Raw genomic sequence first — 16890 nt, 5'->3', positions numbered from 1 at the left:
TGCTCGCCAGAGTGATGCCCATCCAAAAGAGGAGGATTCATAGGTGAAACCACTGCTCTGGCAAAGGGCACCAAGCCCCGTCGTGATGTATGTGGGGAGGGAGGAGACAGAGGGATGGAGGGAGGGAGGGAGGATGCTGGGATGAAAGAAGCCAAGCAGACCCTCACTTCAGCTGGGAGAGACCAGGAGCTCCAGAAAACCCCACCAAGGCTAAGCTTTGTCCCCAGGAGCCCTGGCCAGCACTGCGGAGGTTTGGTGCTTGGGTACCTGTTGGCTGTAAAAATCCAGAGGAGCCCCAGCATGGGATGGCAGAAGACAGCATCTGCTACAAGGTCCAGTGCCCTGTGCCCCTTTGTTAGGCAAAGCCCCAGAGGTATGAGCCCTGGTATTCCCCCATGGGGTCACTAAACAGTTAAGGGGATTTTTCCAGGCAGCCTGGACACTCTCAGATACACATTTTTAAGAAAAAAGAGTGTCTGATGTGAAGCGTTGGCTCAAAACTTCCCCTTCTGAGGATTCAGGACTCCTGTGCTAGCTCATCCTGCAGGACACAGGCTGAGAAAATCAGGAATGCACCTTGCAAAGGGGAGCAGTAAAATCAGGCTGGCCTCAACTTTGCTGGAGTCAAAACCGTGTCTCCATGCAAACAGGGGCTCCAGCTGGCTCCAGGTACACTCCCCACGGAGGCTCCCGGCTCAGCCCCTCGCTCCGCCTGCCAGGAATTACTCACTCTCCCTAATGGATTATTAAAAAGCAATAAATAACAGGGAGAATTTCATATTATTTGTATTCCTAGAGTGCTCCTTAACAGCCCAAAGGACAGTTTTCGGGTGCACAATGAGATGTGTGCTGAGAAAGGAAAAGGAAAACTGTGTGGGGATTTCCCACCCCCTAACCCCAGCACCAAACCCCCCGTCTGGAGGGCAGGAAGCATCTTCTCCCAAACACCACGTGCCAGACTCAGGACGCTGCAGGCAAGCATCTTGCAGCCAGGGCTGCTGCCCGTTACCTGTTTGCCTTCTCCCAGTTTGCCTTTCTGGATAGAAAAGGGGTTATGAGAGAACAGGGAGTTAAAATCCTTTTGGGAAATGAGGGTACGCCAAGGTGGACCAGACGGCACGATGGCTGAACCAGTGCCAAAGGGGACTGACACATGGGGATACAATGGGAAAGGGCTTCTGCGCCAAGGGAAAAGCCAGACTTCTTGGACAGGGCAGAAAGGGAAGGGAGTAGTGAAGAGAAAGATGAGGTTGGCAGAAGTGTGAGGTTTGGGGTGTTCTGCCCTTTGAAGATCCACAACTTCCTCAGGCCTGAATGGGACCATTTCACATCCTGCATCACCTCGCTGGTGATCCCAGCACTGCAGCCAGCACTCCTGAACGCTCCATAGTGCAGCTGCCACCATCCTACTGAGCACAGGGCTGTCCCACACATGTGTCCACAAACACGCTTGATTCCAGGTCCCTTCACTCCCTGGGACCCTCCCTGTGCCTGGATGATGGAGGGAGCATTCGGCAGGGATATCACTGGATCACAGCATCACCCTCTGTGGCCCTGGGGAGGTCCACGGAATGTGACCACACTGCAAAGGGGCTGTGACTTCCCCAGAGCAGTTATCCAGAGAAGGGACAGTGAGAGCCACATCAGCACTTTAGTTTACCTGGCTCCCCCAGAGAAGGAAGGGACTTCAAATCAAGGCTGACTTGACAATGAGAACAGAGGAAAAAAAAGGAGAAAAAGGGAAAAAAAAAATGAAAAAAACCAACCACCCTTAAAAGACCCAAAAGAACAACAGCTACTACAATGGGAACAGCATCACAGTGTGTGACCAGTCACCACAAGAGAGACAACCACAGTGGGCAGTGGGATGTGTGTGTACATACCCCCGACGAGTCGACAGGCAGCTGAATACAGCTTAACTGCCCACTCGCGTCTTCTCGCTTGGAGATCTCCTGAAGGAGAAATGGGGGGAAGGGGAAGGGGGGGGAGGAAGGGGAAGGGGGGGTTCAATTTTCACAGTTTCAACAACAGGATGGAGAAGGGAATCAAAAAACACAGGGGAGGAGAGAGGAAGGGGTGAAGGGCAGCTGGGCCAGGGCACCCACTCTGCCCGGCAAAGGGAGGGGGTGGGAGATCTCAGATGGTGTGAAGCCCTTCCAAGGGACCAGCCTTACCTTTAAATTCAGTGTTTCAAACAGAGCTTGCTTCAGCTCCAATTGTGCTAATGAAATACCAACTAATTATTGAAAACATGATTACAGTTAGTTGTTTTTTTTTTTCTGCAGCTGCATAATAGGATATTTGTTTATAATGCTTTCATTAAAGAGCAATGGAAGCTTTAAATGAATGCTTGATTAACACACTGTATCAGTCTTCTTACAGCCAGGTGAAATACCTAATTTCAGGAAAGCCATCAGAGTCTGCTGTGAGTTCAGACCCCTCACCCCCACTGGTGGGGACACCAATTTAAATCCGCAGGTGTCCCAACGTGGCAGGGGGCACAGCCCATCCCAGGGGGTTGCCACACCAGTGGCCCCAGCATCTCTTTCCAGCACCAGAAGCCAGTCTTCCCCTACCCACTTGGAAAGCACATGCCATTTTTGACCTTGCTGTGTTTCCCCTTCTTCAGGGGTGACTGTTCCAATCCTACTCTGCATATTTTGGCAGTGTGCTCATGCCTGGTCCCAGTCCTGCAGGGCTGCAGGAGGTTACAGGCTGGCTTAATTTCTTGCCTACAGGGTGAAGGATCTTTCCTCTGGTTGCTAGATGGGATGTAAAACTCATCCCACTCTAAGATGTGCTGAAATATTTAAGAAAAACTGATCAGTTTTGGGATCTGGATGGGCCAACAGTGTCTTCCTAGTGATGTGATGGACACTTAATTTAAAGTCTTTTGTTGTAAACAGAGAGAGACATGAAAAAGCCATTGAAAGAGAAAACATGGAAACACTTCTCTGTCACAAGGAAAATCCCACTGAAACCAGTAGGAATGCAAGAAAAACACCATCCAAAATCTGTACTGGTGGGAGCAGGGACTGTTCCCCCTGGTTGAAGCCCAGGATGCTACAGGTTAACCAAGGATGCTACATCAGAGAGCACATAACATCCTTACACAGAGGAAAGGATAGAGATGCTGGAGGGGGGGTCCTGGGAAGGAAGGGAGACACCAAGGAGGGGAAGAAACAAACCCATGAGCAAGGGTGGATGGGGACAAGGGGACATGAAACCAGAACTACCAATGGAAGAATATGTTTTAGAGATAACACTATTAGGAAGCCTCCTGGGAGAGGAGGTTTATGTCTGACAAAGAAGAGTCATTGCTTGCTGCAGAGAGAAGTCCCCAGGGCAGGGACTCGAGAGGTCAGGCAGCAATTTCAAGTCAGCAGCTGGATCAGAGGGAGACTCCTGCTCACCTTCCCCACACTGACACCAGGCTCAAGTTAAACTGGAAAACACCCGGTCAAAAATAACCACGTTGCATAAAGTCCTGCATGTGTTTCTTGCAACAGAGAGGCAGGTTACCAAATAAAAAAAAGAACAGAAAACAAAGAACCTGGACCCTGCAAAATATATTGCTGCATATTTAAAGTTTGGAACAGGTCCTTTTTGTTTCTCAGCTGCTTATATACATCTGCTGCCTAGCAACTGGGGCTGCAAAGCCGTGCACTAAAATTAACGAGGTGCTTGCAAATTGAGGAAAGGCACTCAAGGACCAGGGAGATAAAGGAAGCAGCCCTGGGATTGTGTTTCAGCCCAGAAATCTGAAGGAGAATGGGAAAAAAAGGAACAAAAACCACACCAAAGAAACCACAACAACTCAGAAGAAGGGTCAAGTGCAATCACAGGAGGGAGACACTGGGGTTTGTTTACAGTGAGAGATGATCTCTATTAATTCTGCTTAGGAGAGGATCCTTTCTGTGCTGGCTAGCAAAAACCAGGACGAGATCTGTTTGCAAAGCTACACTCCAGCAAAGCTGAATAAACATAAACCAGCAAGGCCAGACCTGGCTCCCGACCTCCAGCAGACATTTGCTCCCCGTCTGCTGTGGGAAACTTGGGTTGAGCCAAGGGACCTCTGGATCCCATTGCAATTTACTGGAGGAATGCAGGGAATGCAGAATAACAAGGACGTGGAAGGAAGATTATTATTAAAATGCCATCATCAAAGCCTGAAATATAAAACAGCACTGTAATCAGTCACAAATTATAGGAATTTGGTGAGAGTGCATTGAAATGGCCAGGGCTGGGCACCAGGAGCCAGAGAGGGTCTGGTCTGTGGAGGCTGCACCGGGTCCTGGTCCCTGCACTCACCTCTGGATACTGGCATGAGCAGCATTGCTGGCTTCAGGCTGTCCCAGTGCTTTCCTGAATCAGAAGTTACTCCGTGGTTTACCCTCTTAGGGTTTGTGGATTTTTTTACCCAGCAGTTAAAGCACATTTGCAGGATATGCAGAAACCCTGGGGCTGGCTGAGCCCAGCCCGCTGCTGCCCACAGGGGCAGGTGATGGGGCAGCCCTGCTGCAAAAGTCAGCTGAAAGGAAATTTGGGGAGTTATGCTACAGGAAGTTCTCCTGCCTTCAGGGAAGATGTACCCTCAAGGACATGGATATAAGTGCTGTGTTTTAAGCCAGGGCATGAGTTTCCAGGATGTTACACCACGGTACCAGCTGGCTGCAAAGCAAGCACAGATACATTTCTGCCCAGGGAAAAGGTGGATGGCAGAATGTGTAGGACTGGGAGCATGCTGGCAGGTGAGCACAGGGATGCTCTAGCATGAAAAACCAGGCTGAGGTAAGGACCAGAAGTGTCAGACAACCTCAAGGAGCAGGGGGTGGAAATGCTGCTGCACGGAAAAGCTGAGTCCTTTTCTCTAAGGGAATGGGTGCAGCAGGTGACCTCCCACACTTTGGTGACCTTCAGAAGAGAATCAATTTGCTAGGCTGAACAGAGAAAGGTTCAGTTTCAAAGCTGTCATCACAAGCAGACAAGGAGCTTTTTACCTCTTTTCACTAGGACAAGAGAACATTGTGCTATTTGGGAGAACCTGGCAGTGACCTTCCCTTCAGCTGAGTGGTGGGAGAGTTACAGACAGAGACAGCTACAACAATAACAATTAAACAGCAAAGCACCATCATGGAGAGAGATGAGACATAAAAAATATTTCTTCTTGCTATCTTCTGCTATGACTCCATTAATTTAACTGTAAACTCTGCACTGAAAATAATAATAATAAAAATGGTTCTCTGCATAGCTATTCATAGCTACAATATTATAATACACAAGCAACAAACATTAAATAATATTAAGTCACTTCAGAACACTTATCAAAATCATATAATGCAGGTAAACACACAGCCAATACAAACAGATACCAATGAGAACTTTTAGGTTGGATTTACCTCTCCAACCCACCAGGCAGGGTGTAATGATTCCCTTCTTGAACAGTGGGACAATTTTTGCAGAGAGCAGGTGGGCATTTTATGTCCCTCACTCTGGGGACAAGGTGAGTTACACACTGACCCTGAGTTGGACATTTGGAAAGGCAGTAGGATGAAAAAAAAAAAAAAAAGTTAAGTTCAAACCAAACTGCCTCCCTGCCCTTCTGTGAAAGCCTCCAGCAATCCAGGATGTCTCATGGAAGTTCCCAGCCTGAGGAAGCAGAGACCAGAATCATGTACTTTTAAAAATGCAGAGAACTGCAGGGCTGGAAATGGGAAGAGCTCCACGAACACGTATCATCAGAAAAGATAATGGTGTCACTAATCTCTTACCAGCCTGTGTAAGTTTTCAGGAAGGCTTTTAATCTAGCTGACAAACACTGTGAGAACTGTTTCAAAGACACTGTCATAGCAGCAATCCCATCCAGAGTGCCTGACTCACCACTGAATTCCCACTCCTGCATTAATGCTAACAATGCTAACAATTTAAGCCCTTCCTTTAGAGGGCTTGCTGTATTAAATTGCACCGTGGCTAAGAAAAAGGAGAAAGAAAAGAAAAAAAAAGTTCTAATTTTGTTTTCCTCCATTTTTTTTCATGTACCACTCTCGTAAATGCACTGCTGTCCATCTCAGAAAGCAAAATCCAGGATCCGAAGGCCCTGAAACTTTAAGAAGAAAGCAAAGGCATCTGCATGTGGACATTACCTCTGTCTGGAAACCCTCTACCAGGATGGCCACCAGCAGGTTGAAGAGAACATAATTCCCAAACGTCATGAGAGCAATGAAGTAGAGAGCAGCCCAGGAGGAGGTCGATGCCATTCCATTGTAAAGGACCTTGTTCCAGTCTTCCTGGGTCAAAATCTGCAGAGGAAGAGTACCAGGAAAATGGAGACACAAGATGTGATGTACTGTTTGCCCTGAGCCTGGCTATCTGTGCTCTGGATAAGCCAAACAAGCACCCAAACTTCAGGGTAAACACTGTAGCTATAACTACAGGAAGACAAACCTGGTCCAAGCCACTTGCTGAACCACAGCAGAGACAGGACCACAGTGACTCCCATGATACCAGTAAGGGTCATTCCAAATTCCCCAGCTCCCCCCCTGCACCAAGGGATATGTTCAGCTGTAAGGGAATGAAACATGGCCTGGGACAGACCTTTCCTTCATAAATCCCACAGCTACAGAGCTCAGAGCTGATAGAACAAAAACCTGCACACATCAACTCTGGACTTAAACCAGATTCTGTTCTTTGTCAAAATATAACTGCAAGTGGTCCCCAGCTCCTCCTCTTCATCTCCACCTTCTACACTTCCTTTCACCCACCCAGCATTTGTAAGCACCTCCTCATTAGCTTTCTTCTTTATTTTTGAAAACAGTTGAATCCTTCTGTTTTCCCTCACGTGAGGTTTTGGGTCATCTCCCTTCCATGGCAAAGATCTTCACTAAGCTCTGTCAGATGCTTTGGAAAACAACCCCAGTCCCTGCAGCCCCAAAATGCACAGGAATTTGTGGTGTTTTCCATTCTGTACCTGGAAAACAGTGACGATGGCCCAGAGCAAGGAGTCAAAGTTCTTCCTGTCAGGCAGAGTGTCACCATCTCGCTCAGAAGCAAACTTACAGCCAAAGAGGTGCATGCCCAGGATGCTGCACGGGAGAGAAAGCAGGGGCTCAACAGGAGACAACATCCCTCTCTGATATAAAACTAATAATCATGCAGCAGGGCAGATGAATCATTTGTTCACTGAAATGCACTAGACATCACGCAAACCAGTTGTGAATTTGGGTCAGATCTGTCAAAAGAGTTTCAACCAAAAAGTATGCCTGCTGCTTCTTTTTCTTCTGGTTTTTTTTTGTTGTTGTTGTTGTTGTTGTTGTTGTGGGTTTTTTTCAAGTCAAAACATTTTGTTTCAACATTTTATAAACAAAATGTTTTGACTTTCTGCTTTGCAATGACACATTTTTAGAGAAACAGGCTTAAATCGAATTAGGAAGATAGAAAGGATTTCTGTGAAATGCCTGAACCAGACATAGCAGGGGACACAAAACAGGTTTTTCAGTTTTGACAGGAAAACAAAATACCTTTCATTTGAGACTGATACTAAAGGAATAATCTGTTTTCCCCTGCTCTCAGTCAGTAACCTGAATAATTAAATTATTTACAACTCCACTGGGTGCCACAGCTGTAAATGGTGGCTTTAGAATGAATGAAATATCTCACTGGGAGAAGAACATCATTCCATGGAAGAGACTGGCTTCCTTCAGCCCTCCAAGTGTCCAGACTGCTGGAACACCAGTTAGCTGGTAGAAGGGAGACAGGCTCCTCTCAAAATCTAGCCCAAAATCCAAGAATTGGGGACTACATCTAATGTTCCCAGTTCAGAACCTCACTTCTCAGGAGAAGAGGCACAAGCACCACCACAGCTGACTTAATTTTCAGAGCATCACCCTTCCCTTGGCAATACTTTTAGCATCAGGCTGTCTCCAGTTGGTCAGTAATGGGAATGCTGTCTTGGGGTGGTGTCAAGGAATCATCCAGCTGAAATATTTTGCTTGCTTCATCTCACAAAGACAGATGTCTCATTTGGCCAGAGTTAAGAGAATTCTGTCAGGGCAGCAAGCCACTGCTGGCCAGTCTGGCTGTTTCTGGAACCCGTTCATCTCAGCCGTGCAGTGGACTCTCACATTTCCTCACCTCCCCATAGGGTCCCACCTAGAAAACCCAGAGCAGCCTCAAGACAGAATCAAAAGCACTCACCTAAAGATGAAGATGAAGAGCATCAGCAACATGCAGAACGTGGCCACATTGTCCATGGTCTTCATGAGGACCACGAGCTGGCGTTGGAGGGCTGGCATGAAGCGGACCAACTTCAAAACCCGCATGAGCCGGAAGGTCCGCAGGACAGAGAGGCCCCCACCTTGCTGGCCCACGATCTCCCACACACTGTGGGAGAAAAAAAAGCTCATTGCAGATGAGAGGACAAAGTGTAATACAAAGGAACAGAGGAGAAGAAGCAAAGGGAGGGTGAAGTTCAGGAAGAAGAGGGCTGTAAAGCAGGCACGGACACACCGCCAATGCTCCTGGTGAGCTGGACTTCATCCAGGCTTGCAAAAAGCAGAGCCCCGATGGAATGTCAAACCCATGCCTGCAAATCAGGAGCTGCAGGGGCAATTACAGCCTTTGCACATGCCAAAAAAACCAGCCAGCTACTTAATGGGGCGCTGGTTGTACCATTTGGATCCTCGATGTTCCCAGGACAATGGGTCTGATGGCTTTCTACTTGGGCCTCTCTCTAACACAACCATAAAATAACCCCAAGATATGTATTAGCAATCACATCTAAATGCATTAATTCACAGCAGAGAAGTATAAAGTGTCATAGGAAGGTATTTATGCTCACTCTACATTATTTTCTGTTTAATTAAACAGCCAAATGAGGGGAAACACACATAAAGAAAGCTCTAGGTTTGTACCTAATCACCACGATGATTCCATCAAAGATGTTGTATGGATTCTTAATGTAGCCAAAAGGACCATAAACCAGGACTTTCAACAGCATCTCCAGGGCAAAGAGGCTTGTAAAGACTATGTTGCTGATCTCCAGGGCATTGGTAAGCTCCTCTGGCTGGGGAAAGAGGAGGAGGAAAGGGACACAGTGAGCAGCACAGCTCCATTTGTTAGGCATATCTAGAATTACACCTGGAAACAGAAGCCCAAATACTGCAGGCATAGGAATACTGATGCTAATGGTGTAGCAAGAAAATGGTAATAGCTCACTCAAAGCCCAGGAGAGAGGAGAAAAATACTATCACAGTATTTAGAGTTTAGGCTCCCCTTGTAAATCGAGCAGGTAAATCCAGACACGGTCTTCACGTAAATCGCAGCTTTAATACCACCTCAGGAGGGTTACAGAGAAGCAGGACGTACCGAGCCTGAACACTTTCACATCCTCTACACCAATTCTCCTTAGGCAGAAGGGAAAGTTGGACTGTTTTCTCACATAAATATCCCTCTAAAAGCCTTTTTTGTTTAGTACCTCATCAAAAGTCTTAAGTAAAGTTTTTCAAATGCAGAGATTTGAGGAATGGCTCAAAAAACCTTCTTTATCAGGAAGCCCCAAACACTGCAAGTGAAGTAGGGCCCAATCCTGGCAATCTAAAAATAGAGGTACAAAAAAAGCCTAACAAACAGACTTCCTGTAATCCGAGACCTAAATTAATACCTTTCATGTTTTTCTAGCATGTTTCACAGAGGGTTCCCAACAATGCCTGCAGACGCCCAGCGCTGTGCTTTCCCCGGCGGGTGGGCGGGCATTATTGGAAAACATATGGCAGAAGACAAAAACCCATGGTGTAGTCTGTTTAGGATCAGTCAGTGGCAAAGACAGGAGTAGAACTGCAGCACCAGATCCCTTCTCCCCATTTAACCCCAACACATGGCTGCAACTGCATGTTTCTACTTACCAGTGTCTTTAAAATCAAGAGACCACATCCTGCTGGCAGACAGCTGCGGGGTAGTGCTGGGGATGCTGAGAGACCCATGGGGCAATGGGCTGGCACAGCTCCTAAAACACCTTACCCACACCTGGGGCTGGAGCCTCTTAGGGGTACTTTGGCACTTAAGTCACTCAGATGCTATTCTCCATCCCCAATGCAAGTATTTGTGGCTTTAGGTCTCCGAACACCACAGTGGGTTGTGGCCAGATGTGCAGGTTCATGGCAGCTACACCAGGAGCAGAAGGAATGTGCAACATATGCTGTTGACTGCTCCCACCACAGACATGAAACATCTCCACGGCTGGCCAAAAACTTCCTACATCAGCCCAGGAGCTGCCACACCACAGAGAAGCTGTAGGGTTTGACATGAGGTAACCCAACCAACACCACAGGAACTGGGAGAGGAAACTGCTGAGGGGTAGGGTCAACACTTAATCAGCTGTATTTCAGAGCCCCAAGAAAACACATTGACCAAAGGCTTCACAGATATATGCTGGAGAAGAAATGGATAACTCCATCTGGGTATTCAACTCTCTTTCTCAGGGTTGAAGTCTCCAGGCACAGCTGGCCAAACCCCTGCAGTTCAAGTTTCTCCAGCCCAGTGCAATAGTACATGGGGATCCAAACATGTCTGATGTTATCTCACTGATGTGGTGTAATCCCTAGGAGGACTTGCATGGGTACTAGTGAGAGCTTGTGCTGATAGAGCAATGATCACAGGACAGTAAAGGGAGAAACAGAAGCATTGAAAAGAAAAAGTCTTAAAAACAAAAAAAGGATAGTGTTGAACACTTCCTATACCTCAAACATCCTTGCTGAGGAGCAGCAGCTAGAGTTTGTTAGACACACTGGACATGTAGCCCAAATCACCTCCTTGCTGATCGAGAGCTAAAACGCAACCACCCCTGCTCCCAGTAGGTAAGGCAGCCCCGGTTTAAAACCTATGGGAACACTCAGTCACAAAGTAATAAATAGGCCGAGAACTTCCATGTTAAGCTGCACCTCAGAACAATTTCAAATAGCTGAAAGTCTACATTAGTCACAAAAAAAATGCCAACTCATTCAAGAGTGCCCCAGCGCCGAGGCTGCCTGTTATCATTTACTGCAGTGATGCTGCTGGAAAGGAAACATGTTCCTGGAAGCTTTCTTCTCATCCATCAGTGCACTAACCTGAGCCCCAAAGGATGATTTCCATCTTCTGTTGCTTCTCTGCCACTGTGCTGCCAAATCTAACCTGGCCCGCAGGCACAGCCTGGTGGTGCATGAGCAATGCCCAGCATCCCTCCCTCCAGCATCCCCACCCCACCAGGGTAAACCCAGTCCCAGCAGGGATGTTGTGCTAACAGGATGGATCAATGAAACTTTGCACTAGTGAGAACCTTCTGCTTAGAGTTGTTCTTGGGATGTCCAAATCTGGATGGGAAGCATTGGCAAGGCACAGCTGGGAGATATGGGGAACTGGATGGGCCATGACCCCCCCAGCCCATGAACCATCCCTCCTAGCCCATGAGAACCCCAAATACCCCTGGCACTGGTGCAGGAAGGCTTCGGGTCAGCATGGTGATGCTCAGCACCCGCAGCAGCATCAATATCCATCCACCTTCCTCTGCTTCACTTCAAAAAGCTGCCTGGTCTCCCACTCCTCCTCCACACTCTTCCACTTCTCTCACAGGAAATGTCTTTTAATACCTGAGACATTGAGGCACCCATAATAAAAATGAAGAATGGGATCTCTTGAACCAGAGGTGAAAATTAATACCAAAAAATGTAAGATTAATACCCAAAATGGGTTGAAAGAGGAAAGGAAAACTTCTCTTTCCCCCAGCCAGGAGAAGGGGAGGGTCCCCAGGGCAGCCTGGAGCTCTGCCAGGGGAAGGCAAGGTGAGGTTCTGCTGGAACCACACCTGCTGCAATCCAGGAGATATTTTCCTCCAGGGAACCAGCACATCCCTGAACAGCTGAGACTGGGTGATGTGAATTACTCAGGATTTTTGCAGCCGGCAGTGGAGCACCATCCCCCAAGACCCTCGTTCCCAGCCAAGGGGTCCCCCAGGGCAGCCCACAAGCCCCCTGCAGCAGCTCTGCCTCCCTTTCCAGGGACTCACTGCTGCACCCAGACTGTGGGGTGCTGGCCCAGACCCCTCCCACAAGCACCCTGGGAATTATGTATGCAAAGAAAGATGAGCAGAGATCATGCTCCTTGCCCTCGGGATCACAGCCAGGCAGTGGGAATTCAAACACCTCTGAGACTGCCAGCTGTGGGATTTCCATGCAGCCAGAGATAATAAAACTGTTTATAAGATGCTTCTGCTCTAGAGAAATCACAAACGTGTCTGAGACAGCTTTCCTTAGATATCATTACAATACAGCAGGAAAGTGGCTTTTTTCTCCAGTGGGAATTGAAATTGTCATCCCATCCCAAACAGGAATGCAGAGTTTTGGAATTGGCAAACAAAACACTTTGTGCCCGAAGTTTTGAAAGCTCTCCCCACCACTTGAGTCCCTATTCCCTTATCCATTTGCTCTGTACTGTAAATCAACTGAAATTAAAAAACATAAATAAAAGTCATCTTGAAGAAGAACAACATTGAATTTTTTGTTCCCCAGCTGCTCAAATGGACATTTCAAATATCTCAGACAATGTATTTCAATAAGTTATTTTTTTTAAGCCTATTCACTGGAACCACTCTCCTCCCATGAACAGCTTCAAGTTTGATAAAGTGCCATTTTCTGACAATAACTGTGTAATCAAAACAATATTGATCAGCTCTAAGCATAATGTACCTGGGATAGTTCACTGCCTCCTGGCACACAACCAGCCCCATGGCGCCTCACCAGACATGGGACAAAAGAGTCAGTAAGATCAAGCAGCTTTTTCCTCCTAGGGCAACAACACAGCTGCTGTGCGAGGTAACATCCTGTCTTTGACTAAATGATTTGTTTGGAAACCAAGCTCTTCCAGGATTCTCCTGGAGAAGGCATTTAGCAGGGAAGCACAATCTGAAGTGCAGATCCTGGGGTTGCTCTGCAGTACAAACTCTCCTGCCCCCCACCCCGATTACAGCACATCTGCCTCAGCTTCTCCACCAAAAGAAGAGCCTGCCAATTCTTCCACTAGTCCCAGCAGTGACTAATTAGAAGGAAAGCATCCTATGATTAAACAAGCAACACCCAGAAAGAGCGAGATGCGAGCGCGATTCAGCTGCAACACGCCAGCAAACGCCAGCTCCTCTGATGAGTCCTCAGTAAACACTGAATTTTGTTTTCAGGACACCTCATCTTGCTGGACACACAGCCGTGGTGTCCTGGATAAATCATTCCCTGTTAGCTCTCTGTTTGCATTGTGACGATCTGTTGATGTACCAAACAGCACATTGACAAGTGCTGGCAGCAGATAAAACAGGAGCAGACAGGGCGGCAGCGCTCGTAACCCCGTGTGGCAAAAGGAGGTGGCAGGGAGGAGGCAAACCCCGGGGCACCCACCCAGACCTGGCTCACCCTGCCTGGCAAGGAGAGCAGGGGAGATTCTGCACCCTGCCTGGGGGGTTTGGGCAGGGCTGCCTGGCACCAGGCAAGGCTCTGCTGTGGGAGGTAGGAGAGGGCAAGGTAAAACATCTCCAGGTACCAGATGTTGCCTCAAGGGGTATCACAGAGCACTTTGCTCTTTTTCAGCACTGAGAAAGGAGCTGTAATGAATTTGTAACCTTAGGGTTTTTTCTTTTTTAAAACCTGAGTAGAAGCTCACAAGCAGGGTTCCTAAAGGCAGAAGGGATCTGCTCCACTTCCAGGTGGGCATGAGATGGTAGCACGAGCTATTCCCTCACATGCACAGGGATCTCCAGGGTGTCTGTGAGCAGGTGAGGATGCAGGCCATGAGAGGGGAAAAAGGTGAGGACAGGGTCTGGGATCACTAAAAGCACAACCCCCAGGGGCTGTGGTCCTCAGCTCCTGAAAGACAAGCCCTGCTGCATGGTGATGTGCAACCAAATGCCCTGGCAGAGCTTAGAAGGGTCCTAACTCCTGTCTTCCTCCACGAGCCATAAAGGAGAAATGACTTTGGCATGGCACAGGTTCCTCCTCACCATCAGACCTACACCCAGCACCATGGGCACATCCAGTGTGGATCCCTCCATCCCACCTCCTTCATGCCCAGCAGTGAGCTCCAGGCTGTGGCCAAGCGTGGTCTTGCCCAGACCCTGGGGATGTCAGGACAAAGGAACAGAAGCACCCCAGGGTTCCTCCTCTCTATCTTGCTAACAATAAAATAAAATAGAAAAAAACACTCTGTCTCACCACAGCACAGAGGGAGGGATGGGCTGACCAGCCAGGAAGCAGATCCCTCCTGATCCCGAGGGCTCCACTTCTGCAAGCAGACCCAGAAGCCCAAGAAAACTTCCAACTCATTCAAACACTGCAGAATAAAACCCTACTAAAATCATTACCATGGCAACTAAGGAAAAATAACACAGAAAGAAAATACCGACCTCAGCTATTTCACAGGCAACACCAACAACATTTTACTGACTCATCACTTGCAGAACTTTAATATATATACATAAGGAAAAAAAACAAACGGGTCACACAAAAATGAGATTTTCAACCTGACACATTAGGATCCTCTCCACCCTCTGCGTGGGTGCAGACACACACCACGTCTGCCTCAAACCAGGAGCCAGACCACAAGTCCTGGGGCAAAATGGAAGAAATTCTGACGAACGGAAGAAGCTATTAATTAACAAAATGAGGTGCCCTCTTTTTGCTCTCTCCCACACCCAACTCTCCATCATTTATAGCTCATGGCCTTAGTGAGCCAACAAGCCTTCTCCATGCCCTGACCTCATCACACCCACATTATTCCCCCAGCCTTGGTGTGTCCACCAAGCTACAGCCAGCCGAAAACCCACTTGGGCTGCCTTCGATAAACACAGCTCCTCTCAGCTCCAGAGCCACTTTCTACTTTATAAATAGAAACTCAATCCATGCATATTTTCAGTGATGACATTCATTGTCTTTGGGGCTCCTTAAAAGGCATCAGGCATTAGCTATCTCCTTGGGTCCAACAATGAGAACTTGAGCCCTGGTTAATCAGAGCCTGATAGCCTGATAGGCCTTTTCTCCTCATCCTTTGCCAAACTGGATAAAGACAAACAATGCAGAAAGTTGTGGGATTGCAGCAGTTTTTGCTCTGCTCCTCCTGGGGCAGGAGACACAGAAAGGGCAAGGTGCTCACTTCTCAGGGGGCTGGAGGAGAACTGCTGGGAAGTTCAGGATTTATAGGCATTTGTTAGAAGAAATGCCTTTGACAGACAAGTGAACAAGTCCAGTTTCATCCCATCACTGCACGGGAAAAAGGGTTTTGTTACAGGCTGAATGGAGGCTGAATATTTCATGCCATGGCAAGTAATGCTGTAAGAAAGGGAGAAAAGCAGCTTTCATTTTGGAAAAAGTCAGAGCTGTCTGCACAGGAGGGACTCCCTTCCCAGCACCACTGCTAATCTCCTCACCTTCCACCCACTCTTCCCTCTTCCTATTAACAATCTCCCTTCCCAAACCATTCCTGCGGGAGGAAGGAGTTGAATCCCACGGACATGGCACCAGCTTGTGCAGGACCTTCCTCACCAAATCCTTGTGGAGCAACCGTGGCCAACAACCAAATTCCCCAGCCCCAGCTGCCCAGACAAGGCTATGTCCCCATGCACACCTCTGTCTCCTATTCAAGAGGGTGCAAATGAGGGATAAGTGCCAAGAATGATGGAAAACCTCATCAGGACCTGCCATGAACTGTCCTTGCCCAGGACCATAAACAGACCATGGTCTCCTCCTCCAAGCCCAGGGGCAGTGCTCTCCTTACAGCTCTCAGGAGGCACAGCAGATATTCTTGCCTGAACTCCTTATCTGTCTCAGCTTGAGATTTCTGGGTGAATATTATCCCAGAAAATGCAAGAAAAACATGAAGTGGCTCATCCCTCTGCCCAGGTTTTGAAGCAGCTTAAGCTAAACAAAAGCTGCATTTCCACTTGGTCACACCTTGTAAGTACTTGAGATTTAAAGCCCTCTATTGCTAGTTAATCTAAACCAAGTTTGAAACTTATCTCCCCATTAGTCCTTGAGAAGGCACCAGGGGGAGGGAGGCAATAAAGAGGAAGAAAAAGGCCATCTCTGTACAGCTCCTGCATGGTTCTGCTGAACCCAGGTTTCTGCTGCTGGTAACACTATCTCTAATGCTGACAGACGTCTGCGGGGGAAAAGCTGTTTGAATCCTAACATCAGCAAAAAGAAAAAAAAAAAAATCACAAAGAGCTGAAATCCAGCAGAGACGAAGGGAAAAGCACTCAGCTCCTGTCACTGCTCCCACTGGGGGCTGAGTGGGGTGGGGAGGGGCTCTGCAAGGACACAGGTGGCAGCAAGGCAGCATCACTGGGACCAACCTCTACCAGGAGAATCAGGGAAAAAAAGGACTGATCCCTGGGAAATCATCAACAATCAGCAATCAGGAATGCTTACAGATGAAAGCATTTCTTGGTGCAGGCTGAGGATGCTCCAGAAGCTCCAGCTTACTTTGCTGGCTCCTACCCAAGGGGAACAACCACAATAATCAAAGAAGAAGCAGAAAGAAACACCCGACTATCTGCAGAGAGCAGCGAATCTTCATCTGTGCGGGGATGGAGCCAGTTTCAAAAGCACACATCATTTTCCCATTTCACTGAGCTGGAGTCTCTTCCCAGAGCTGCCTGAGCAGAGATAACATGAGGGTACGGATGGCAGCTGAAACAACAGCTGTAATGATAGGATCTAAGGCAGCCCGAGCATTTCCAGCCTCTGAACTAAATTAACAGGAAAGGATTGACGCGGCTCCTCACCCAGGGAGCTGAAGAAAACTTCAGTAGATGTCAAGGAATCTGCATAGGCTCATCCCTAAAGCATGCAGAGAACTGAATTATCTGATAAAAAAACCCAT

The 16890-nt window shown here is 47.9% G+C and overlaps 1 protein-coding gene across 1 annotated transcript in view; it reads right to left on the bottom strand.

The window, feature by feature from the left end:
* CACNA1G (calcium voltage-gated channel subunit alpha1 G) overlaps nucleotides 1–16890 on the bottom strand; it is a 139298-nt gene that overhangs the window by 56474 nt on the left and 65934 nt on the right. The window contains exons 10-14 of the mRNA XM_030462120.1: nucleotides 8910–9061; nucleotides 8194–8379; nucleotides 6968–7082; nucleotides 6144–6299; nucleotides 1884–1952 (exon numbers count right to left, since the gene is read on the bottom strand). Of these exons, the coding sequence (XP_030317980.1) occupies nucleotides 1884–1952; nucleotides 6144–6299; nucleotides 6968–7082; nucleotides 8194–8379; nucleotides 8910–9061 (678 nt within the window). The remainder of the gene's footprint in view (nucleotides 1–1883; nucleotides 1953–6143; nucleotides 6300–6967; nucleotides 7083–8193; nucleotides 8380–8909; nucleotides 9062–16890) is intronic.

Source organism: Calypte anna, chromosome 18 (assembly GCF_003957555.1).
Source record: "Calypte anna isolate BGI_N300 chromosome 18, bCalAnn1_v1.p, whole genome shotgun sequence".
Classification (NCBI taxonomy): Eukaryota; Metazoa; Chordata; class Aves; order Apodiformes; family Trochilidae; genus Calypte; species Calypte anna.
The sequence above is the reverse complement of the archived record's forward strand: the minus strand, read 5'-3'. Positions and strand labels throughout refer to the sequence as shown.